We start from the raw sequence: 20596 nt of genomic DNA, 5'->3' as shown, positions 1-20596 counted from the left end.
CTGTGGAGGTGTTCTGTTTTCCCCATCACTGAGAACAAAGTGAAACCTGTCATGGCCTTTGAAACCGTTAACTGTAGTGTGAGTGTACCACAGGCGATTCATCTCCACATCTTCCTGGGTGAAATTCTGACCTGGACTCAGATCAATCCATCCAGCTTCTGTCTGCAGAAAATCACATTATTACATACACTCTTGAAGTATAGAGTGTCACACTAAAGGCTGGAAATGGAATACACTACATGACTTCTGCCCAGGTTTTTTAACTGATTTGAATTCTGGAGGAGTTTGCGCTAGTTGCAAAATGTCAAAGCCAATCATTTGCCAGATATTTGAGCTGAATGAGGAGCATGTTTCTTTGTGATTTTGTTGTGTTTGGAGTGACTTGAAATTCTGGTAGTGTGTGATCCTCAGTGTGTTATGGAGTGTATAATGCCCACTTTTTCCTCTGTAAACATTTAGAAAGTCAGCACATATATGACTAGTGTTTTAATTTGTGTTTTAATTCAGATTCAGAAGTCATGTAGTGTATTCCAGTCTTAAAGGGTTAGTTCACGAATGAAAATTCTGTTATTAATTACTCACCCTCATGTCGTTCCACACCCGTAAGACTTTCGTTCATCTTTGGAACACATGAATGATGCACAAGAACAAACCTCTTCTGGAAGCTCAACCATGCTGCATAACCAATGGCGTTCATTCTTGTGTTACGCAGAATATTTGAGATTCCCGAAGAGATTTGTTCTCGCGCATCATTCAGATTCAGTTGAGATTCTGTTTATAGTTACTGATCAATGTTTATATGCGAGTAAAAGCCTAAATTCAATCTATTCGTCATAAAAAATGATGGAGTCTCTTCAGAAAATTTGGACTAAATCGCTCAATTCACATGGATTAGTTTTACGATATCCTTATGAACTTTTTGAAGCATCAAAGTTGCAATTGCGTAGGCAGTCTATGGAGGGACAGAAAGCTCTCAGATTTCATTAAAAAAAAATTAATTTGCGTGAAACAAAAGTCTTACAGGTTTGGGACGACATGGGGATGAGTAATTAATGACAGAATTAACCCTTTAAGGAATAACAAAGGACTATTTGTCCATGCTAACCCTGAGTTGAAGGATGCCAAATCTGGGACCTGCATTGAGGATGTAGAGAATATGGTTGTTGGGAGTGTCATTATCTCCTGCCTCCAGCACTACACTAGAGATGACTCTCTTCTCCAGGGCCTCGACCTCCACACCTGCATTTCTAAGAACAAAGATCGAGACGCTTTGGACACTAAAGGTACTGGTGCCAAGTCTGCATGCTAAAATCCGGAATCCTAAATAAATAAATACACAAACAGCTGCTTCTAGAAGGAAGGGACGCAAGCAGGACGGGCCTGTTATCCTAATCCATGAGGAGTTTGAAACAAGGAAGCAGGCATCTGCCAAAAAGACACATTACTTCTGCTGTTGTGGAGTTTACATGCACACCCTCAGATCTTGCTGATCTTGGAGGAAGAAGATGGAATAAAAATGAGCAATTTACTCAAGGATGTAAGTTAATTCCCAGTTACTCAGTCAGGGAGACAGATTCCCCAGCCACATGTGCAATACAGGTTGTGTTGAGCCCCCCTTCCATAAACCCCATCCAGGATTGGCCTCCCCCTTCTGTTCCTGTCCAGTCTCCACCACTAAAAACCCTCCCCCGTTCCCGCTTTCATCCGCCTTTTTGGCTCTGAATTTGTCCCAGGGCGTCCTTACTTTAGTAGCCATGGCTTTTCATCATTGACTGGTATGATGCGGACACACGCAGTCCCCTGGACTGTGTGCCCACCATCTGTCAACTGTATGGTGAAAGCGTCCTTGAGGGTTTCTGTGTCGTCATGCATATACATGATCTTCATTCCTATAGATTGACACAAGAGAGAAAAATTCAATGTTTTAGTGGATTAAGAGTTTTGTGACATTTGTAACTGTCACTAGGCACTTGCTTCCTGGTGGCCTTTGACTGAAACAGCTAGTTCTAGCACTACTACCATGGAGGATACCAGTGTACACATTCCATTTTGTCAACGACCTGCTCACCTTTGTTTCTATGCCTCTTTATCACTCGCTAACAAGCAAAGCTGTGCAGTCACCAAGTACCTCATGCACGGTGACATAATTGCGCAGAGAGCAGTTGGAAAGACTTTCCAGATGAAGCAGAAGCACCACAGGCACACTGTGACCTTTGTCTACTGCAACATCTGTTCTGCAAGCCTGGATACCCACAGTGAAGTCACAGAGGGGTGGCTGGACCAGGGAAGTGACACTGTCCTCACAACCTTCCTCAAGAAGCAGATAGTGGTACCCCGGAAGTTAGGGGGAAAAGTTTTGTGGAACAACAGATCATGTGGATTCCAGAACTGACCTTGTTGTAGCTCCTGCAAGGTGAAAGACTGGATTGCTAAGGTTCGTTGGAGGACCTCTGGGTTCAAGTTTTTGTAACGATTCATCTCAAGACCATATATGCCATTGAGCAGTGTGCCATGGGTTGGGGGTATCAGGATGGTCATGGTAAGAGTATCTGCTGGAATATCAATGTCCACTGCATTTAGAATATCAGGACTGAGGTCTTTCATCCCTCCCTCCATGACCTATCGAGAGGTGTGGGGCAAGACAATAGTTAGCAGACAGTTTGCTTATCAGATCATTTTGTCTCCAAAAAAAAATATCTTACCGTGAAGTTGCTAAGTAGCAGTGATGGGGTCTCATCATTAGTAGGGTTGATGATGACATAGAAGGGCAATGGTGCTGATCTCTGAATCCCATCACTGACACTGATGGTAAAAAAGTCTGCTGTAGGCTCCACACCTTGGTGCACCGACTGGACATAGTTGATGAAACCCAAACTGAGATGGAGCTGGCTGAAAGAAACTTTATTTATACAATATGACTTAGTGGTCTGAAAGATAAGGACTTATACTAGGACATTCAAAAATGGCACAACAAAATATAAATTGTGATTTTGCCAAGTAGGTCATCTTCCTGGATTTTAGGAATAGAGTTAAGGATAGTGGCTCAGGGTTGGTGTTGGGACTTAAAATTCTGTGTCTCAATCTCTTAAATGCCATTTCAACAGATTTGAACAGTTTTTTACAGTCCAAAACAATATTGACTTTCATTGTATATATATATATATATATATATATATATATATATATATATATATATATATATATATATATATATATATATGACAAAAAAGGAAAAAAATGACTTTTTTTCCCTCCAAATATCTTTTTTGTGTGTTTTTACAGAAAAAAAGAAAGTCAAATGGTTTGGAACAAATGAGGGTGAGTAAATGATGACAGGATTTACATTTTCGGGCGAAATATCCCTTTAAGTACATGTAAACAAGGTCGCTGATTAATGTTAAGTTAGAAGTTAGGGATAGAGGAAGAGGACAATGTTTGTTTGACAGGAATGTTGTTCCATGGCCAACAAAAAATGTTAATACACGAACATATCCTGCTTGGCATAATTCACAGTCATTGGGTATGTTTACAGAGCCTCAGGAATACCACTGACCCACTTGGAGGCCTGCATTGCTTTTCTCAAAGCCAGGGGATGGAAGGGTGTTTTCCAGGAATCCATATTGTGGTGGGGTCACCAAGTGAAACATGAGCTGGTCTGGATGACTGTCAGGATCAGTGGCCATCAACACACCCCCACACAGACATGCACTGGCACCCTCATCTACCACAAACAAGTTACCTGACGGAACAATATACAGCACAACGTACAGTAAGTAGTAATATTGGCAGTAATTACAGAGATCTCATTTTAGTGAGCTGAAAGTGCCTTCACAGAAGCATGCTTATTTTTTTTTTCCTCAAGAGCATGTCCCAATATTTTTCTTCTTCCTCTAATTTACAGGCAGCTCCCCTTGCTCCCTTTTTTCCTCACGCCTGCTATGCCACCTCACTAACACTCCCTCTCTTCCCCTGCACTCTCGCTCGGCTCTTGGCCAGCCCGCTGCCACCTGGGTGTTGATAAAGCCATCATGCCAATGCTTACTGGCATCTGCTTCCATTTACTGCACTGATAAATAATGAATGGAGAATGGGCACTGATGAGGTTGTGCTTGGATAGAGCTCGGAAACAAGGGGAGGAATTAATGACCGCCAGTCTGGAGTAAAAGTGATAAAACTCGTCCCTTAGCAAGGCAAGAGCTGGATTTTCCTTGTGTTCCTTTGCTTAAAGCTCTTATGCCAACCCAGTCTTTATTCAATGCAAATTAATTAAATGACTACTTTTTCCTCACAAACCAGTCTAGATCTCCTACACGGTGGCAACATAGGAAAATCCTCCTTTTTCTGATGGGGATTAACCGAATTAGGAGATTATAATTGTGATTGAATGAGAAAAGGGATAGAAGACACAATGAACATGTCGTCTTTTCCAAATGTGGGACTGTCTATTGTCTTTTCCTCGGTGTCCCTATTGTCCAGTTGTTCTCACGGGAACATGTATCTCTTTCTACTGTGGTTTTTCACCACACATGCTCTGCTCTCTCCCTATAATCCCAAACAGCTGTGTGTACGTCTGCCGCCCCACATGCACTAAAGACAAGCATGCTAGGATTTCCTGCGAATGTCCCACCGGCAGTTAGCTGCCGTCTTCTGCTCATTGTCTTACTCTGGTCACTGTTCTCCATTGATAACTGCAAAGTTTCTGGCATTAAGAGTGAAATCCCCATCTTGGCGAGAAGTCTCCAGCACCCTGCCTCGAAACGTATGTACAGGGGAATGAAACGCTCGCATTAGTGACACTCCCTGAGCTGGGTGTGTAAGACCGTGATTAAGTGATTCATTCACCAGTCTGCGGTCCATCACCTGCCCCGAAAAATTCCTGGTTGCTTGATTTAAGCGGATTGTCATTACGATGAATTAATTGCACCTTAGCCAAATGCTCTGCCGATTAAATCTAGATTAGAGAGCATCTTGTTTTAATCCATTCGGTCCCTCAACACAAAGCAGTGCCAGTATATGAAATGTCTTTTGTCCACTAAGAGATTTACTGCAGGCCCTGTGGTAGATGTTTACCCAGCGTTATTGTTGGGACCTGGTTGTTGACAGGCATCACAGTGATGTTGAGGTCATAGACCGGAAGCGTGCCATGCAGGGGGACAGGTGGGGGGACAGCATCCTCCTGGCAGCAGCCATCCATTGTTCCAGCCTCTCCATCTGACACAATAAGAGTGACAGTGTCCAAGACAGGATCTGGTCCAATCTCACCACCTAGTGAATGAGGAAGTGTATGTATGTTCATTGAATTAATAAAATTGACATTTAATTTACTATCAATCATTAGATATTCTCTTTAAAGCTCGTTTCAAATATCTGGCATCAATATCTGACGATATTAAATAATTAAAAATATTACAAAAATATTATTTATTATTTATATTATTATCAGGCTGATTCTGATAAGCTATCACACTTTTTTTTTTTCAAACAATAGGTGAATATTTTGCTAATATTATGACATAAAAGCATTACAAAAGACCACTCATAAACTAACTTATTGCGCATTTTCATTATATTTTCCTAAAACTATGTGCAGCACACCCACATGAAGTTTGAAACAGGCCTACGGTAAGTGACACCTAATTTTCATGTATCAAGTATCACTAACTAGCCTCCTGTCTTGGGTATGACCTGTGTGCAGGTAGAAGATGAGCCCATTGAGCACATCCAGCTGGGAGAACTTGTCCACGGTGACCCCATTTCGCTGTAGCACCCCACGTGCAGGTGTTCTGGCAAGCATGTATGTTAGCCGAGTGTCCTCGCTGTCAACATCTGTAGCAGAGAGGTACTCAACCGTAATTTGGACCTGACCCCCCTCTTTGCAAGACAGTTCAGCCCTCAAGTTGGAGCCTAACTGTGGGGGCTCGTCGTTCACGGGCAGGATCTAATAAAACATGCAAATAAGAAGCACTAAGGATGCATTTTAATAAGAGAATGCTACAGTCAAACCAAAAATCATTCAGACACTAGATATATATATATATATATATATATATATATATATATATATATATATATTTTTTTTTTTACTAGTGGGTGCAGTAGTTAATTTATGTATGTGAGGATAGAAAAATAAAGTAAACTGTGACATATTATTCCCAAAAATTCTTCATACAGTTGACTACCAGAAAAACTGATAAAAATATGGGACCAAAAATTCTTCAGACACTTTGACATGACCATGTTTTGCGTGGTCAGTGTTATCTGACATTTTCTGACACAGTTTAACTCTGAGATCTTGTCATATTTTATTACATTTTTTTTAACTATAGTGAGTAAACTGTATTAATGAATGAAAAGTTCAAGGTGTCGGAATAAATTTTGGTTTGACTTTATATGGAAATACAATTATCAGTACATTTTTTTTAATTTTTTTGAAACAGAAGAAAATTACCTGAACAAAAAGCATTCCATGTGCAGAGTTGATTCCATCTGTGATAGTAAGACCAACGCTATCCTTCAGGGTCTCAGAGTCATCATGAATGTATCTATCGCCAAAGAGAGGGTATTGTTATATATAATTTCAACAGATCATAAAATCTTTTCAGATTTTAAATTTTATAAAATTAATTTCTAGTTAATTTTTTTTTCAATTCATACCTGACCCTCAATGCTTTAAGATCCTGCAGACTGAAGCTGTCTCCCTCTAGCAGTGCCGTGCCCAGCAGCTCCAGTCTTCCATGCTGGGGTCGAGTCTTCACATGTACCCTGAGCTGATCTTCTGAACTGTCCACATCCTGCACCAACAGGTGCTCCTCCATCAAGAAACTACCGCCACCTTCCTCGACCCTCAGCAAGTTAGTGAACATCTATGAATGAAGGTTTGGGAATTTTAGATTTATGTTTGAAAAACTGATTTTAAAGCTTGTTTAAGCTAGACTTTCCACATTGGATTGTAGATATACCCTTCAATGAAGTGTGAAATATTATCAGCTAGTAAAAACTAGCTGAATGAGGTAAATGCCATCATAAAGAGAGCAGATGACATTTCATCATCAAAAACCTGATGATGTCCAATGTAAAAACTTCATCAATCTTCAACTGCTCTAATAACTGTGACTTTACCTTTTCTATCCATTTCTAATTAGCAACAAGGTGGTTCTTGAGAATGCTGGACCATAGTAACAAAGAAAATGAAAAACCCTAATAAAATGAAGAGTAAGCAACTCACTTCTGGGGCCTGGTTGTCAACAGGTGTGACTGTGATATTGAAGGTGAGTCCTGTAAGAGCGCCGCCCTGCTGGTCACTCACAGAAAACACAAACTGCACAAAAAGAGGCTCAGGGCCAATATCCTCTATTGGAGGCATGTAAGCCACTTTGTGGTGGTTCACTGCATGCTACAGAAGACAACAATGATAACATCTTACTAAACAGACATGTATTACAATAGCATACAATAACATGAGTATTACAATAGCATGCAGCCTTTAGGGAAGTGATTTGTGTGCATGTTTCAGACCTGGGTAAAGGACTTAAGTACTGGAACCATTGCATCTTTTTTCATGGAGTTTGTGCTGTCAGTATAAAACAGCCTGCCTGCATCGGATAACCTGCAAGAATTTACAACAGAATTAAAATGAAAATGAAAAGACCCATATTCTTAATAATATACTGTACAATATATACACACATCGTTATTACTGTCATAGGGAGGAAATGCATAAGCATACCTGGTGTTTCCTGGACTAAAGCAAGGATGAGTGACAACATACATAAGGTCATTATCCGACTGCTCTGTATCTCTGAAGTGCAGATGGTTCTGAGTGATGTAAACAACTTCGGTTTCCTTCACTGTGATGGAGCGAACCGTTCCGGAAACTTCCTCAGGCAACTGGTCCTTCACTGGAAACACGTGGATCACCACAGTCTATTTTGAAGAGGTACAAAGCAAACATTCCTGTTATAAATATTCACACTGAAATGGAATTTAATAAGAAAACAGATACGAAGTTACATGTCTGTCCGATAGATTTGGAGGCTGATGGACATCTGACAGGATGAAATCAAATGAGTCCTCAAACACTTCCTCCCCTGAGTGCTTGTAGTAGATTAGACCTTGAAAAAGGTCCCTCTGCAGGAAGCTCTTCACTGGGACACCTGGTTGACATGACATCATCTAATGTAAGTCACCTCAGATAAGTTGAAACTTACTGAAATATAACCCATGTTGGCATTAAATCCAACTGACCTGGTTCATGTGGAGAAGACTTTTTAACCAGCTGTCCTGCTTTGGGAAATGTAATCAGCTGATACTGAATGTAGTCATCGCTGGAGTCCAAGTCTGAGGCCATCAGCATGTACTCCTCCACCCTAACCATGCCACCTTCTTGGACCTCAAAGGCCACGTTATTGATTAAAAAAGGAGGGGTGTCATCTTTCGGAAGAACATAGATGGGGAATTTGTGTCTGATGCTGTGGCGGCCATCTGTGATTCGGAAGATGATGTAATCCCTGGTGGTGTCGCTGTCCGAATGATGATAGACCACAACGCCCTCTCTGAGATCCTTGACCTTAAACATGAAGCCTTTTCCACCTTTGGATGAATAAGAAAGGATTGGTTACAAAATATTGTTTGGGCCTGTTTCAATGTTTGATAAATTAAATTCCAGGTCAAGTTAAAGGGATAGTTTACCCAAAAATGAAAACTCTGGTTCCAAACCTGTATGACTTAACTTTCTTCTGTAAAACACAAAAGATGTTTCGAAAAATGTGTTTTTGAAAAAAAGTGTTTTTTCATTCTGTGTTTTTTGTCCATAGAATGAAAGTAAATGGGGTTGAATGTTGTTGTTGCTTTCATTTTATGGATATAAACAGTTGTTTGTGTTGACAATAATGTTGACAAGTAGTCAATATAATCTGAAATTATTTTCAAACCCATCTTTACTACTGTATCATTTGCAATTTCATTCATTTAGCTCGATGCAATTGTGAAAAGTAAGTTTTGTTTTTCGCCTGAAGGCACAAACGTTGGCTCTGGCTTCTCCCTGTTGCGAAAAAATAAAAAGAAAGATGGCGTCCTTCCCAGGCAATGGCTGCTGCCCACAGTGAAGCTGAGTTTCTCTTGCTTGCCAGGGAGACAGAAGGGCAAGGTCACCAGACAGATTGAATGATGACTGGTTGCACAGCAAACCTAATTAGCAACTTTATCAGGGGGAAACGGCCACAAGTCCAATGGAGAAACAAGTAAGTAATTGGGCCCAAAGGTGGCTGTGGGCATCAGGCCCAAAAAAACAGTCTCCATATAGATACCTGACGCAAGAGGACATTGGGCGGCAGCTTTCCATTTGGCCGAAGGCTGACTGAGGACTTTCCCAAGGGTCGGAGTCCCTGAGTTCGAGGTCTACGTGAGCAATTCCCAATCCACATCTAGGTTCTCAAGAGAGACCAGTCCATTCTGGACCAGAACTTGCTGTTCAGCTCAGCCTTTGTGTAGTAAAATGAGGTGCTTTTGGAGTGGATTTGGAGCCAAAGTTATGGAACGATTCTATTCTCAGCCAGAGGGATCACAAAGCAACACATCAACCCTAAAAACGTAAACACCAATTAAATGAAGGGTTTGGCTTAAAGCGGAACTGCTGTTTGAGTAGGCCGGAGGCTTCTGCTGATCAGGTGGTCTTCTTTCAGGGAATGACACAAGGAACAGGGCCATGGGCCTGGAAATCCTCCAAACCAGGAAATACAAAAACAACCTACCACAGCAAAACATCCCATTCAATCCCTGAAATCGCTATTTGGCCTGTTCCTTCCAACAAACCAAAGATTTAGAGGAATAGTTCACCCAAAAAACTGTTACTCACATCATGCTGCTGTGGAACACAAAAGATGTTTATGTAACTAAATAATTTTGTTTTAGACTTCATTGACTTTCATTTTATGAAAAAAAAAAGGGGGGGGGGTTCAGAATACCTCTTTGGGTGAACTATCCCCTCATACAGTGCTTCTGAAACTCTGGAACATTCCCATGAATAAAACTTTTCAGATAGACACAGTTCTCAAAGCTTGTTAAGATAATGGTCTGAAGGAAGAGGAATGTCCTTGTGTTGGACATCTGGCATGAAATGCCATAAGTCTTTACAATCTGCTTCGTTCAGGGTCTGTGCAAACAAAAGTCTGCTGGAGTGGAAGGACAGCCGCTATGGCTCTAAAGACATCTTTGGTGGACGGCCCCTGGCAAAGTGTCGCCGAAGCATTTTACACCTGATTAGCAAACCCATGCAGGCCACCCGGACATATGTTTCTTGAATGATGCCCACATGATGAATGGTTACCACATGGATAGAGAAGGAATAAAAGAGTGGGTTTACACTTACTATGACAAATCAGTGAGACAAAGGTCTTGGGAATTGCATTTGGATTGGCTTATACTTTCAGAGAGGTGACAGATTAGATTCCTTTACCTCTAACACTTAAGTGTCCATTAAGAGGGCCATCCATAGCTATCAGGGTGACGGCATCTATGTTGTCGTTATCAACAACCTGTAGGTGCTCCCATGTGATTGGTCTTGATTGACCTTCCAACAAATCCAAGCCTGTAAGGATAAACATGTTCAGCCTTACTCTCTCATTTAGAAGATGATTTATTTCAGCAAATGTGCTAACGTACCCATATTCCACGAGACTCGAGGGGCGTTGGTCTCTGCAGTGCGGATAGAGATGTGCATCAAGATAGGAAGACTCGGCACAAACGAGCCATCGATGGCCTGAAACTCAACCTAGACAAGAAATGAAGTAAAAAGCAAATAATAAATAAATATAATACAATTTTGCTGAATTTTATGTTATTTTAATGGAATTTGACATTTCATTTTTCTTTCTGAAACACTGGTTTGAAGTCATATTAAATATAAATTAATTATTTTGATAGATAAGATGCAAACAAACACAACAACAAAATATACAGTGTCAACAAGTAGTCACTGAAAAGTACATATTTTCCAGAAAATCTAAACATTTTATAATACTTCTACACATTTATATATTACGAATTTAAAATTTAAAACTCTAAAGGTTTATAGTAATGTTTATGATACTTTTTCCACAGTATAAAGAAGTATTTTAGTATTATTTATTTACTATTAGTATTCATTCATATTTTGAATTAGCTTTAAGTTTAGTGTAAGTTTTAGTAATTTTGTTATGTTCTTTTGTTATTTTTTTATATTCCTATTTAGCTTTAATTTATTTCAGTTTTATTTTTAGTAATTTTAGTACTTCAGCTTTATTTTAGTTAGTTGCCATGGCAACATTTCTAATTTTCATTCATGTGTTTCAAGTTTAAGTTTTTCATCTAATATTTATGTTTTATTTTATTTTCAATTAACAAAAAACAATTTTTAATAGTTTTAGTTAATAATAACAACACTGGTATAAAGGGGTCTTTATAGAAATAATATATTTGTAATAATATATAAAAAAATAGAGTATTAGTCATGTTTTTTGATCTCATGTTTTGACAGGGAAAAAAACTAAATTTGCCTTTTAAACTTTCCTGAACAACAGTTTATCAGCTCTTACTGACCTCATAGTTCCTCCTGGCTGTGTGACTGCTGTTTGGGGGCTGATAAGCGATTTTCATCTCATTCAGGTCTTGCCATGAGAAGGATGATGCAGTTTTAGTGTGATCGTCCAAATGAGTTATATATCCCTCTGCTGGTGGTTTGGTCACATTAAAGATGAGTTGGGCCTGAGAGGTCTCATCATCTTTGGCATCCAGGGCAGCAGTGGTCATGGGGGTGAGGATGAACTGATCCACCTCCAGGATGAATGTAGACATGAAGGCAGCGTGGGGGGGTTGGTTCTGCATGGCCCCCTGGATCAGTACAGGTATCCAGATACTCTCAGTCTAACAGAGAAAAAGGGAAGGAGAACATTCAGTGGCCTGTGTTATGTTTTCAGACAAGCCTGATTCTGATGCCGTTTTACCTCCAGCAATGCTCGGGAGTTCTGGTCCCTAAACTCCACCCTGATTGGGATGTAATCAATCTCAGGTGATGGAGGACTGAGATGCTGGTACTTCAGACCTGAAGTGAGGAACTCGGCGCAGTCGGTCTTCAAGAACTCTATTTCCCTTGTGTTGTGGTCACAGGCTTTATTTCCAGGGCAGGTGATTCCAGTGTGACGTCCTTGAAAAGTTTGAATACAGATGTATTGGTTTTGGAAAAAAAAGTTTTACTCCACTTTTAAGAATTTTTTTTTTTTTTTTTTTTTTCAAAAAGTGTCATGTGGTTTAACTATTAAAGGATCAGTCCACTTTCAAATTAACTTTTCCTGATAATTTACTCACCCCCATGTCATCCAAGATGTTAATGTCTTTCTTTCTTCAGTCAAAAAGAAATTTGATGAAAACATTCCCAGATTATTCCCCTTATAGTGGACTTCAATGGCCTCCAAACAGTTGAAGGTCAAAATTACAGTTTCAGTGCAGCTTCAAAGGGCTTTAAGCGATACCAGACGAGGAGGGTCTTATCCAGAGAAACGATCGGTCATTTTCTAAAAAAATACAACTGTATATGCTCTATATAAACAAATGTTCACCTTCTAAGTGCTTCTGCCAAAACCGCATTCTCCTTCGTATTCTCCAAAAAGCTTGCGCTGTATGTCCTACGCCTTCCCTATTCTACTTACGGAACGAACGCAGCGCCAGTTCCATTTTTTCCGTAAGTAGAATAGGGAAGGTGTAGGACATACAGCGTAAACTTTTTTGAGAATACGGAAATGCGGTTTTGGCGGAAGCACTTAGAAGGCAAACATTTGTTTATATAAAGCATATATATTTAAATTTTTTTCGAAAATGACTGATCGTTTCGCTAGATAAGACCCTTATTCCTCCTCTGGTATTGTGTAAAGCCCTTTGAAGCTGCACTGAAACTGTAATTTTGACCTTCAACTGTTTGGAGGCCAGTGAAGTCCACTATTAGGAGAATAATCCTGGAATGTTTTCATCAAAAACCTTAATTTCTTTTCGACTGAAGAAAGAAAGACATGAACATCTTGGATGACATGGGGGTGAGTAAATTAGCAGGAAAAGTTTATTAAACTTTTATTAGTTTATTAAAGTGGACTAATCCTTTAAGTTCTCTCTATATTTTCATGTTAACATATTTTAATCAAAAGTTTTTAAATAAAAATTATCAAGATGATTTATTTATTTATTTATTTATTTATTTTTTACAAATATAATGAATTATTAATTCATAAAAATTATGTTTTAGGGTGATGCACCACATGCCATTTTTGTATATATTTTAGGCAATATTTAAAAAAAAAAAAAAAAAAAATATATATATATATATATATATATATATATATATATATATATATATTATATACTTTTTTTTCATGATAAAAGTTTTTTTTTTTCCCAAACACCATGATTTTTTTTTTTTTTTTTTACTTTTTCTTGTCATAAAAGGGTCAAATAATTTTTTGTTAATAGACTTTGATAAATGACACACAGTCATGAGGATGCTGTTCAATGTTTCTTTACCTCACATTGTTTGCACCACATGATTTTGTTGCACTTCATTTTAAAGTACATGTACTTACCTAAGAGAAATACTGGGTTATATTAGGTAACTATAGGGGGTAAGGTGTAGGGGTAGGTTCAGGATTAGTACCTAGTCATTATTACCCAATTATTGTAATCACTGTAATAGGTACATCATATGTACATGGGGAACAGGACTGTAAAATAAAGTGCTACCCATAATTTTGTCGGTTACACTGAGTTTGATTTGGCAGACAAAATCTTTTAAAAAGTTTCATTATTAATTTTGTAATACCTTTTCTTGGTCCAGCCTCAGTGGCTAACATTGTTTCAGGATCCTCAACAACCAGTTGACCAAGCATTGGGACGTTGATCTCAGGGCTGAGAAGACGTACCGTGCAGATTACATCAGGCTGGGTTTTAAAGGTAAGGACACTACTGTTGATGGCATTGGAAAGGCTGTAAAACTCAGGAACCACCAGAGGAACACTTCCAAGCTCTGTGAGGCTCCTCTGAGGTTCCACCACATGTACCTTTAGTAGCACAGTCTCAACAAAAGTCTGGGTTTCTGTAAACCTGAACACAGGAACAGAAAAAAGCATTTTAGTATGGAAATTACATTAGGCCTTGGAAACTGTTTTTTTTTGCAGCTCTCAAAAGCCCTAATTGAAGTAACAGCCGTAAAATGTTGATGTTGGACAAGTATAATGACCACACAATGTTTTACCTGTAGACCCTCAGCATGACCGTGTCCTCCTCAAGAAGAGGACTGCCATTGTGTACATATTTCACCTCGTCAGATAAGAACTGGCAGTCAAAAACCTGGAAAACAATACAATTAATTTTCCTGTTTTATATATAAAGGCACAATGTGCTGAATCTGGATTTGTTTTGATACTACCTGAGGAGTCAGCTTCCCCACTCTTTGTGTGACAGGCTCAGTAAGCACCACTTCTACCTTACAGGCCTCAGATATCCCATCCGTGTGAAACTGAAGTTCACCAGCCGTGACAAACACAGACTGGCCTCTGGCTACCCGAAGACCTGCATTTAACCGAACCAGACTCGAAGCTTGGACATGTGACCACAGATGACTCAAGGTGAACAATGTCAAAGCGAGAATGAACACCCCCATCTTTCTGGTCAGTTGCTTGATATCTAAGATTATCTTCTTCAGATGAGCCGTCTTGCTCTCATTTCCAACAGAATGCTGCATGAAAATAAAGAATGAGGAAAATAAACCAACAAATAAGTATTAAATAGTACAATTCTTATATTCATTAATATTTAAAGGGTTAGTTCACCCAAAAATGAAATTCCTGTCATTAACTACTCACCCTCAAGTCATTCCTTACCCGTAAGACCTTCCTTCATCTTCGGAACACAAATTAAGATATTTTGATGAAATCTGAGAGTTTTTTTTTTTTTATCCTCCATTGAAAGCAATGAAATTAGTACATTCAATGTCCAGAAAGGTACTAAAGACATCGTTACAAAAGTCATTATTTTTGTTTTGTTTTTGTGCACAAAAAGTATTCTCGTCGCTTCATAACATTAAGGTTGAACCACTGCAGTCACGCTGACTATTTTAACAACATTTTTTACTACTTTTCTGAACATTGAATGTGGTAATTTCGTTGCTTTCAATGAAGGATAAAAAAACCTCTTGGATTTCATCAAAATATCTTAATTTGTGTTCCGAAGATCTCACGAAGGTCTTACGGGTGTGGAACGACATGAGGGTGAGTAATTAATTACAGAAAGTTCATATTTGGGTGAGCTAACCCTTTATTTAAGATCAATGATAGACTACGTATTGATCTATTGTAAGAGAAGCCTGACATAGCGATAGGGACATTTTCATTCTATAAAGCATTTGATTGGACAAAAATGTGAACACTCCCATGAGTGCATGATGAGTCATCAGTATTTTTAGACCTAGAAGAGAAAGACACTCATTAAGAAGTGATTTTTTGCAGTCTACGAGCAACAGATATGTGTTGCTCTAGACTATATAAAAAAAAATCATTTCTTAATGAGCTTGAGTTTTTCATTTTTATTTTTTAACTAGTTGAAAAATATTTTAACACGTAAATAAGATATTATATAACATTAGAAAACCTGAAATAAAATGTTTAAGTTGTAAACTACTGAACTTACCAAAGCTAAATGGACATTGAAATTAAAAATAAAAATAATAATAAAAAACAAAAAAAACAAAAAAAAAGAACAAAAGAACATTATAAAATTAAGCTAAATACTTAAAAAACTAAAGATTAAAAAAACTAATAAAAATGACAAAAGCACATAGCAAAAATACTAAAACTTAGTTAAAATAAACTATGTTAAAATGAAAAGCTAATTTAAAATATTAATGAAAACTATAGTATATGAACAATGCTAAAATAACACTTGCTCTCAAGTTAACACGCATCTAAAAGCCTCAAAATCTAAAAGCATTTTGATTGCATGGGGTCTAAAGCTAAAACTATGTGGCAACAAAAGGGTTAATCAGTCTCAATGCTGCCTCAGTGCTGGAAATGGTATCAAGCATCAAAGGAGCATGTGAACTGCAGTAATGTTGTTGTTTTCTATGCAGAAAAACATCACAGGTGCTACCAGACAAAGGTTTTGATACAAGCTCAAAGTTGAACATTTCATTGCTCAATAAAAATGTAATTGTGCTAAAGGACTGTTAGAGTTAAATATGCACTTATTGTGTTGTTAACACAGTCTTACCTCATGGTGCAAACATGCTCTCGAAAAACGGTTTGTAAATGTTTTGACATTCGAGAGAAGCTTCAAGCTTCAGTAAATGATCTAGATGTTTTAAACCTGCATGTTTAAACATGACTCATGCACTCTTTACGTAAAAAACACAGATGCTAGGGTGGGTGTTAAGACAAATAATCAACCTCTTTCTGAGAAGACAATAAAAAGCTTTTAGAGAAAGTTGGTAACTAATAAAAAGCAACTGTTCATGTTAAGAACCAATAAAATTTAGTCAGGAATTTAGTCCTATTTTGCATTGTTTTAACCGTCTAAAACACAAAACCAAAGATGAAGAGACAATACAGAAGAATTCTTAACATACCGACAGCTGAATCCAGAGTTGGCCTGTAGTTCCTTCAGTGTGTGTAGAACAGAACAGTTCAGCCCTCCTCAAACAGTGGAGGTTTACCCTCAACTTCCCCCCTAAAGACCACAAAGAACTGTTACCAAAACACAAACAGACCCTGAAAGAGAGATAAGGAGTCGGAGAGAAGAACAAAAGATGCAAGAATCACGACTGTTTGCCTTTGCTTCTCACGTCCTTCCTTGAAGCAGAGCAACAGAATTCAGCAGAGCGAAGGAAAAGACATGAAAAAGGGGAGGAAAAGTTCAGTCTCCTCACACAGGAAACGTGCAGACCAATTCCAAAGGTTTCTACTTCTCACAAACCCAGATGTTCTTATTCCCTGAAGATGGAAAGACCCTCCTGCTCTCAAAAAGAGTAAGGTTAGATGAAAAGACAGTGAAATTAGTAACAGCCTCTAGTAAGTTTTTAATTTTTCAAATGTCTGAGAGGCGACCCTGTTCGCTTTGATCTTTTACGGCCCTGCAGCCTTCGTGAAAGGAAATGGAAGTTGCATTTTTTTGGCTGGGGAAACAGAAGTAACCTTAACACAAAGGTGTTTGGACAAACTGTAGCACGTCCACACTTACATGATTCACAAACACAGTCTACCCGCATACACCTTCCTCTTGTCCCAGGCTGACCCGCAGGACAAAGGCATGCCTCTTCCCTGCTGTGCAACTCCGTTCAGGCCAGACTGATAAATGTGGGCCGGTCACTCTTGTCTACCCCCCGCTGCCTCTGCATGGTGGTGAGAAACTCAGTTGCCATGCCACTCACTCATTTTTTTTGGGGGGTTTTCAAGAAGTTATTCCAAAGGAAAACTAGCAAACCAGTTACGCAACTGGAGAATATTCAGTATTTCTCAAAATGATTAAAAACAGTGAAATGCAAACTCAATATTACACAAACCTGCAATAATTAAATATGTTAAGTTACACAAATATACTTTATGTATTTAATCTCACTTTATTAACCAGTGCTGCTGGCCTCTAATGATCCAAATCAACCATAGGAATAAGCAAAAAGGAAAAAACATCACATTTGTGTTTATCAGATTTCTCCTTCACTAACATCTGTTCTTACCCCACTTTTCCTGTTTTCTTTAGATGTTCAAGAGATCCAGCAGTGATTGCAGGAGAGCTTACATTCTCATACATATATCAAAAGTCTCCAGTGAGTTGAAGTATTATAACACATGCTGCAATGAAAATACAACTTCTTGTCCTGCCCTAGTTTGAGCCCTGCATTTCCTGCTTAATGACGGCACCCCTCACTTGCTTGGATTCCTTTGAGTAGACCTAATTTTTGCTCTTTTTTGGTGTTTTTTGGCTGGAAAAAACTAGTAAATATCCTTTGAGGATTTGAAAATAAAAATTACACATAAAATATGTTGATTTTCAATATCTAACTCTCTCTCTCTCCGACTGAGCGGTTGAGTAACAGATCTGAGGCCGCACGCAGACTGAGCTGATGGCGCCGACACGTCGGTTCTAATTAATCCAGTGCTGCATCCAATCAAGAATGTGTTGAGGCATGTTTAACAAGACCATGACTCAAAACACGGTCACTTGTTTCCAGCTCAGCCTGAGCTGCTGGCTGAAATTAGTCTCTGTCTTTTTGCTCCAAGACAACTTTCAAGGTGTTTCCTTTTTTTATGTTTAGTCTTCAAGTGATCATTTTTGCTCTTTTGTATTGCAATGTTTAACTTGGTCCTAATGGAATCTGCAGTAGTGTTGTTATTGTTAACTAAAACTAAAATTATTAAAGTGTTAGTTCAGCCAAAAATGAAATTTCTGTCATTAATTACTCACCCTCATGTCATTCCAAACATGTAAGACCTTTGTTCATCTTCAGAACATAAATGAAGATATTTTTTCCATAGACAGCAATTTACACAGCGTTCCAAATTATTATGCAAGTGACATATCAGTAAGATTTTTCTAAGAAAATGTTTGTTTGTTTATTTATCCATGTCTTTTTAGATAACTGGTTTCAATCTCAGACAAAACAATTTGCCAGGTCTATGGAAACCCTACTTAGAGGTTGTTTCACATTATTAAGCAAGTCACAGTTCTTATGCAATATGAAGAGGAAGAAAGATCTTTCTGAAGATGAAAAGCATGAAATGGTGCAATGTTGTGCAAAAGGCATGAAAACAACTAATATTCTGTGAAACTGAATGGAGATTATCAAATTATCATAAGATTTCTGAGTGATTTAGAACACAGCAGAACTCGGTCAGATAAAGGCTTATTAATGAAAGTTCCTGTCAAAAAATTAATTGTATTAAAAGGGCAGCTATAAAAAAGCCAGTGTTGAGCAGCAAACAGGTATTTGAAGCTTCTGGTGTCTCTGGAGTCTCAAGATGCTCTCCATGCAGGCTGGCAGTTGTGCGTAAAGATGCATTTCAGCCATCACTAACCAAACCTCACAGTGGGTGTAGAAATAGATTTTCAAACAGTTTTATTGCTGTGGTGTTTTTTTGCAGCATGGGATAGTGTATAGTGCATTGTATTTCAGAAGGCACTATCCTCCTTTTTATATCATAGCTGAAAATGGCCAGTTATGAACTTCACATATCTTGCAAAAGTCATTTTAATACCCTCAGAGACCCTAAAGGGACCTTCCATCTCACTTCCCAATATTCCAGCCCAAATCATCATCCGCCAGCTCCTTGCTGACATCGCAATCTTGTTGGAACATAGTGGCCATTCACCAACCATCCAGAAATCCATCTGTTTAGACCATCTATTGTAGTACAGCATTAGTCAGTTAATAAAACTATTTAAAAAATGAGTCTTCATGTATTTCTACACCCACTGTAAATGTTTCTCTTTGTGAGGTTTGGTTAGTGGTGTCTAAAATGCATCTTTATGCACAACTGCCCTTTTAATACAATTAATTTTTTTGACAGGAACTTTCATTAATAAGCCTTTATCTGACCGAGTTCTGCTGTGCTCTAAATCATTCACAAATCTTATGATAATTTGATAATCTCCATTCAGTTTCACAAAATATTAGTTGTTTTCATGCCTTTTGCACATCATTGCATTTCATGCTTTCATCTTCAGAAAGATCTTTCTTCCTCCCCATATTGCATAAGAACTGTGACTTGCTTAATAATGTGGAACAACCTCTAAGTAGGGTTTCCATAGACCTGGCAAATTATTTTGTCTGAGATAGATACCAGTTATCTAAAAAGACATGGATAAATAAACAAACAAACATTTTCTTAGAAAAACTAAAATCTAAATGTTTATTCTACTGAAATCTTACTGATATGTCACTTGCATAATAATTTGGAACGCAGTGTAATTACCACTTTCAAGGCCAAGAAAGATAATAAAGACATTGTTAAAATAGTCCACGTGACTGCAGTGGTTTAATCTTAATTTTACGAAGCGTCGAGAATACTTTTTGTGCTCAAAAACAAAACAAAAATTAAAGCTGCAAGCAGCGATAAAAGGGCCCACGCACCCGGGCTCACTGCCACCCACTGACCTTAGGAAAACAGTGAATAGTGGGCGACGTGCATGTAAGCGAGTATATACAGGAGAATTATGGCAAAGTAATTTCAAGATTCCCCACTTCCTGCTGCCAACAGGTGGCACTTTGACTGTAATTGAATATTGTCATGTAGATGTCTTCAGGCCAGGACTATTATCAAACATGTGAAGTTTGGAGCAGATCGGACATTGTATGTCTGAGTTACAACAACTTCGTATTATTAACTTCCTGTTATTCGCATACATTAGCACTTAGCCAATTGTTGCATGATTTAACATGTTTCAAGTATGTTTGATACTCAGAGGTGGGTAGTAACTAAGTACATTTACTTCGTTACATGTACTTGAGTAGTTTTTTGGAAAATTTGTACTTTTTAGAGTAGATTAAAATGTGGGTACTTTTACTTTAACTTGAGTACATTTGTAATGA

General features: G+C 38.3%; 1 protein-coding gene across 4 annotated transcripts in view; it reads right to left on the bottom strand.

Moving 5' to 3' along the window:
- Positions 1-20596, bottom strand: part of frem1b (Fras1 related extracellular matrix 1b) — a 61929-nt gene that overhangs the window by 13917 nt on the left and 27416 nt on the right. For 3 of the 4 annotated variants that reach the window (XM_048164787.1, XM_048164795.1, XM_048164780.1), the window contains exons 4-26: positions 16637-17398; positions 14444-14752; positions 14270-14364; positions 13838-14118; positions 11979-12178; positions 11575-11898; positions 10660-10768; positions 10454-10585; positions 8245-8589; positions 8011-8153; positions 7727-7923; positions 7516-7606; positions 7226-7393; positions 6655-6863; positions 6449-6542; positions 5686-5938; positions 5071-5265; positions 3554-3739; positions 2703-2899; positions 2394-2619; positions 1745-1889; positions 1106-1247; positions 1-162 (exon numbers count right to left, since the gene is read on the bottom strand). The exon at positions 1-162 is cut by the window's left edge and continues 34 nt beyond it. In XM_048164787.1, coding sequence (XP_048020744.1) covers positions 1-162; positions 1106-1247; positions 1745-1889; positions 2394-2619; positions 2703-2899; positions 3554-3739; positions 5071-5265; positions 5686-5938; positions 6449-6542; positions 6655-6863; positions 7226-7393; positions 7516-7606; positions 7727-7923; positions 8011-8153; positions 8245-8589; positions 10454-10585; positions 10660-10768; positions 11575-11898; positions 11979-12178; positions 13838-14118; positions 14270-14364; positions 14444-14677 — 4128 coding nt within the window. In that variant the 5' untranslated portion in view covers positions 14678-14752; positions 16637-17398. The remainder of the gene's footprint in view (positions 163-1105; positions 1248-1744; positions 1890-2393; positions 2620-2702; positions 2900-3553; positions 3740-5070; positions 5266-5685; positions 5939-6448; positions 6543-6654; positions 6864-7225; positions 7394-7515; positions 7607-7726; positions 7924-8010; positions 8154-8244; positions 8590-10453; positions 10586-10659; positions 10769-11574; positions 11899-11978; positions 12179-13837; positions 14119-14269; positions 14365-14443; positions 14753-16636; positions 17399-20596) is intronic. The other variant, XM_048164784.1, reaches the window with a different exon arrangement.

The sequence above is a fragment of the Megalobrama amblycephala genome, linkage group LG2 (assembly GCF_018812025.1).
Source record: "Megalobrama amblycephala isolate DHTTF-2021 linkage group LG2, ASM1881202v1, whole genome shotgun sequence".
NCBI lineage: Eukaryota > Metazoa > Chordata > Actinopteri > Cypriniformes > Xenocyprididae > Megalobrama > Megalobrama amblycephala.
This window is presented reverse-complemented; position numbering and strand designations above follow the sequence as displayed.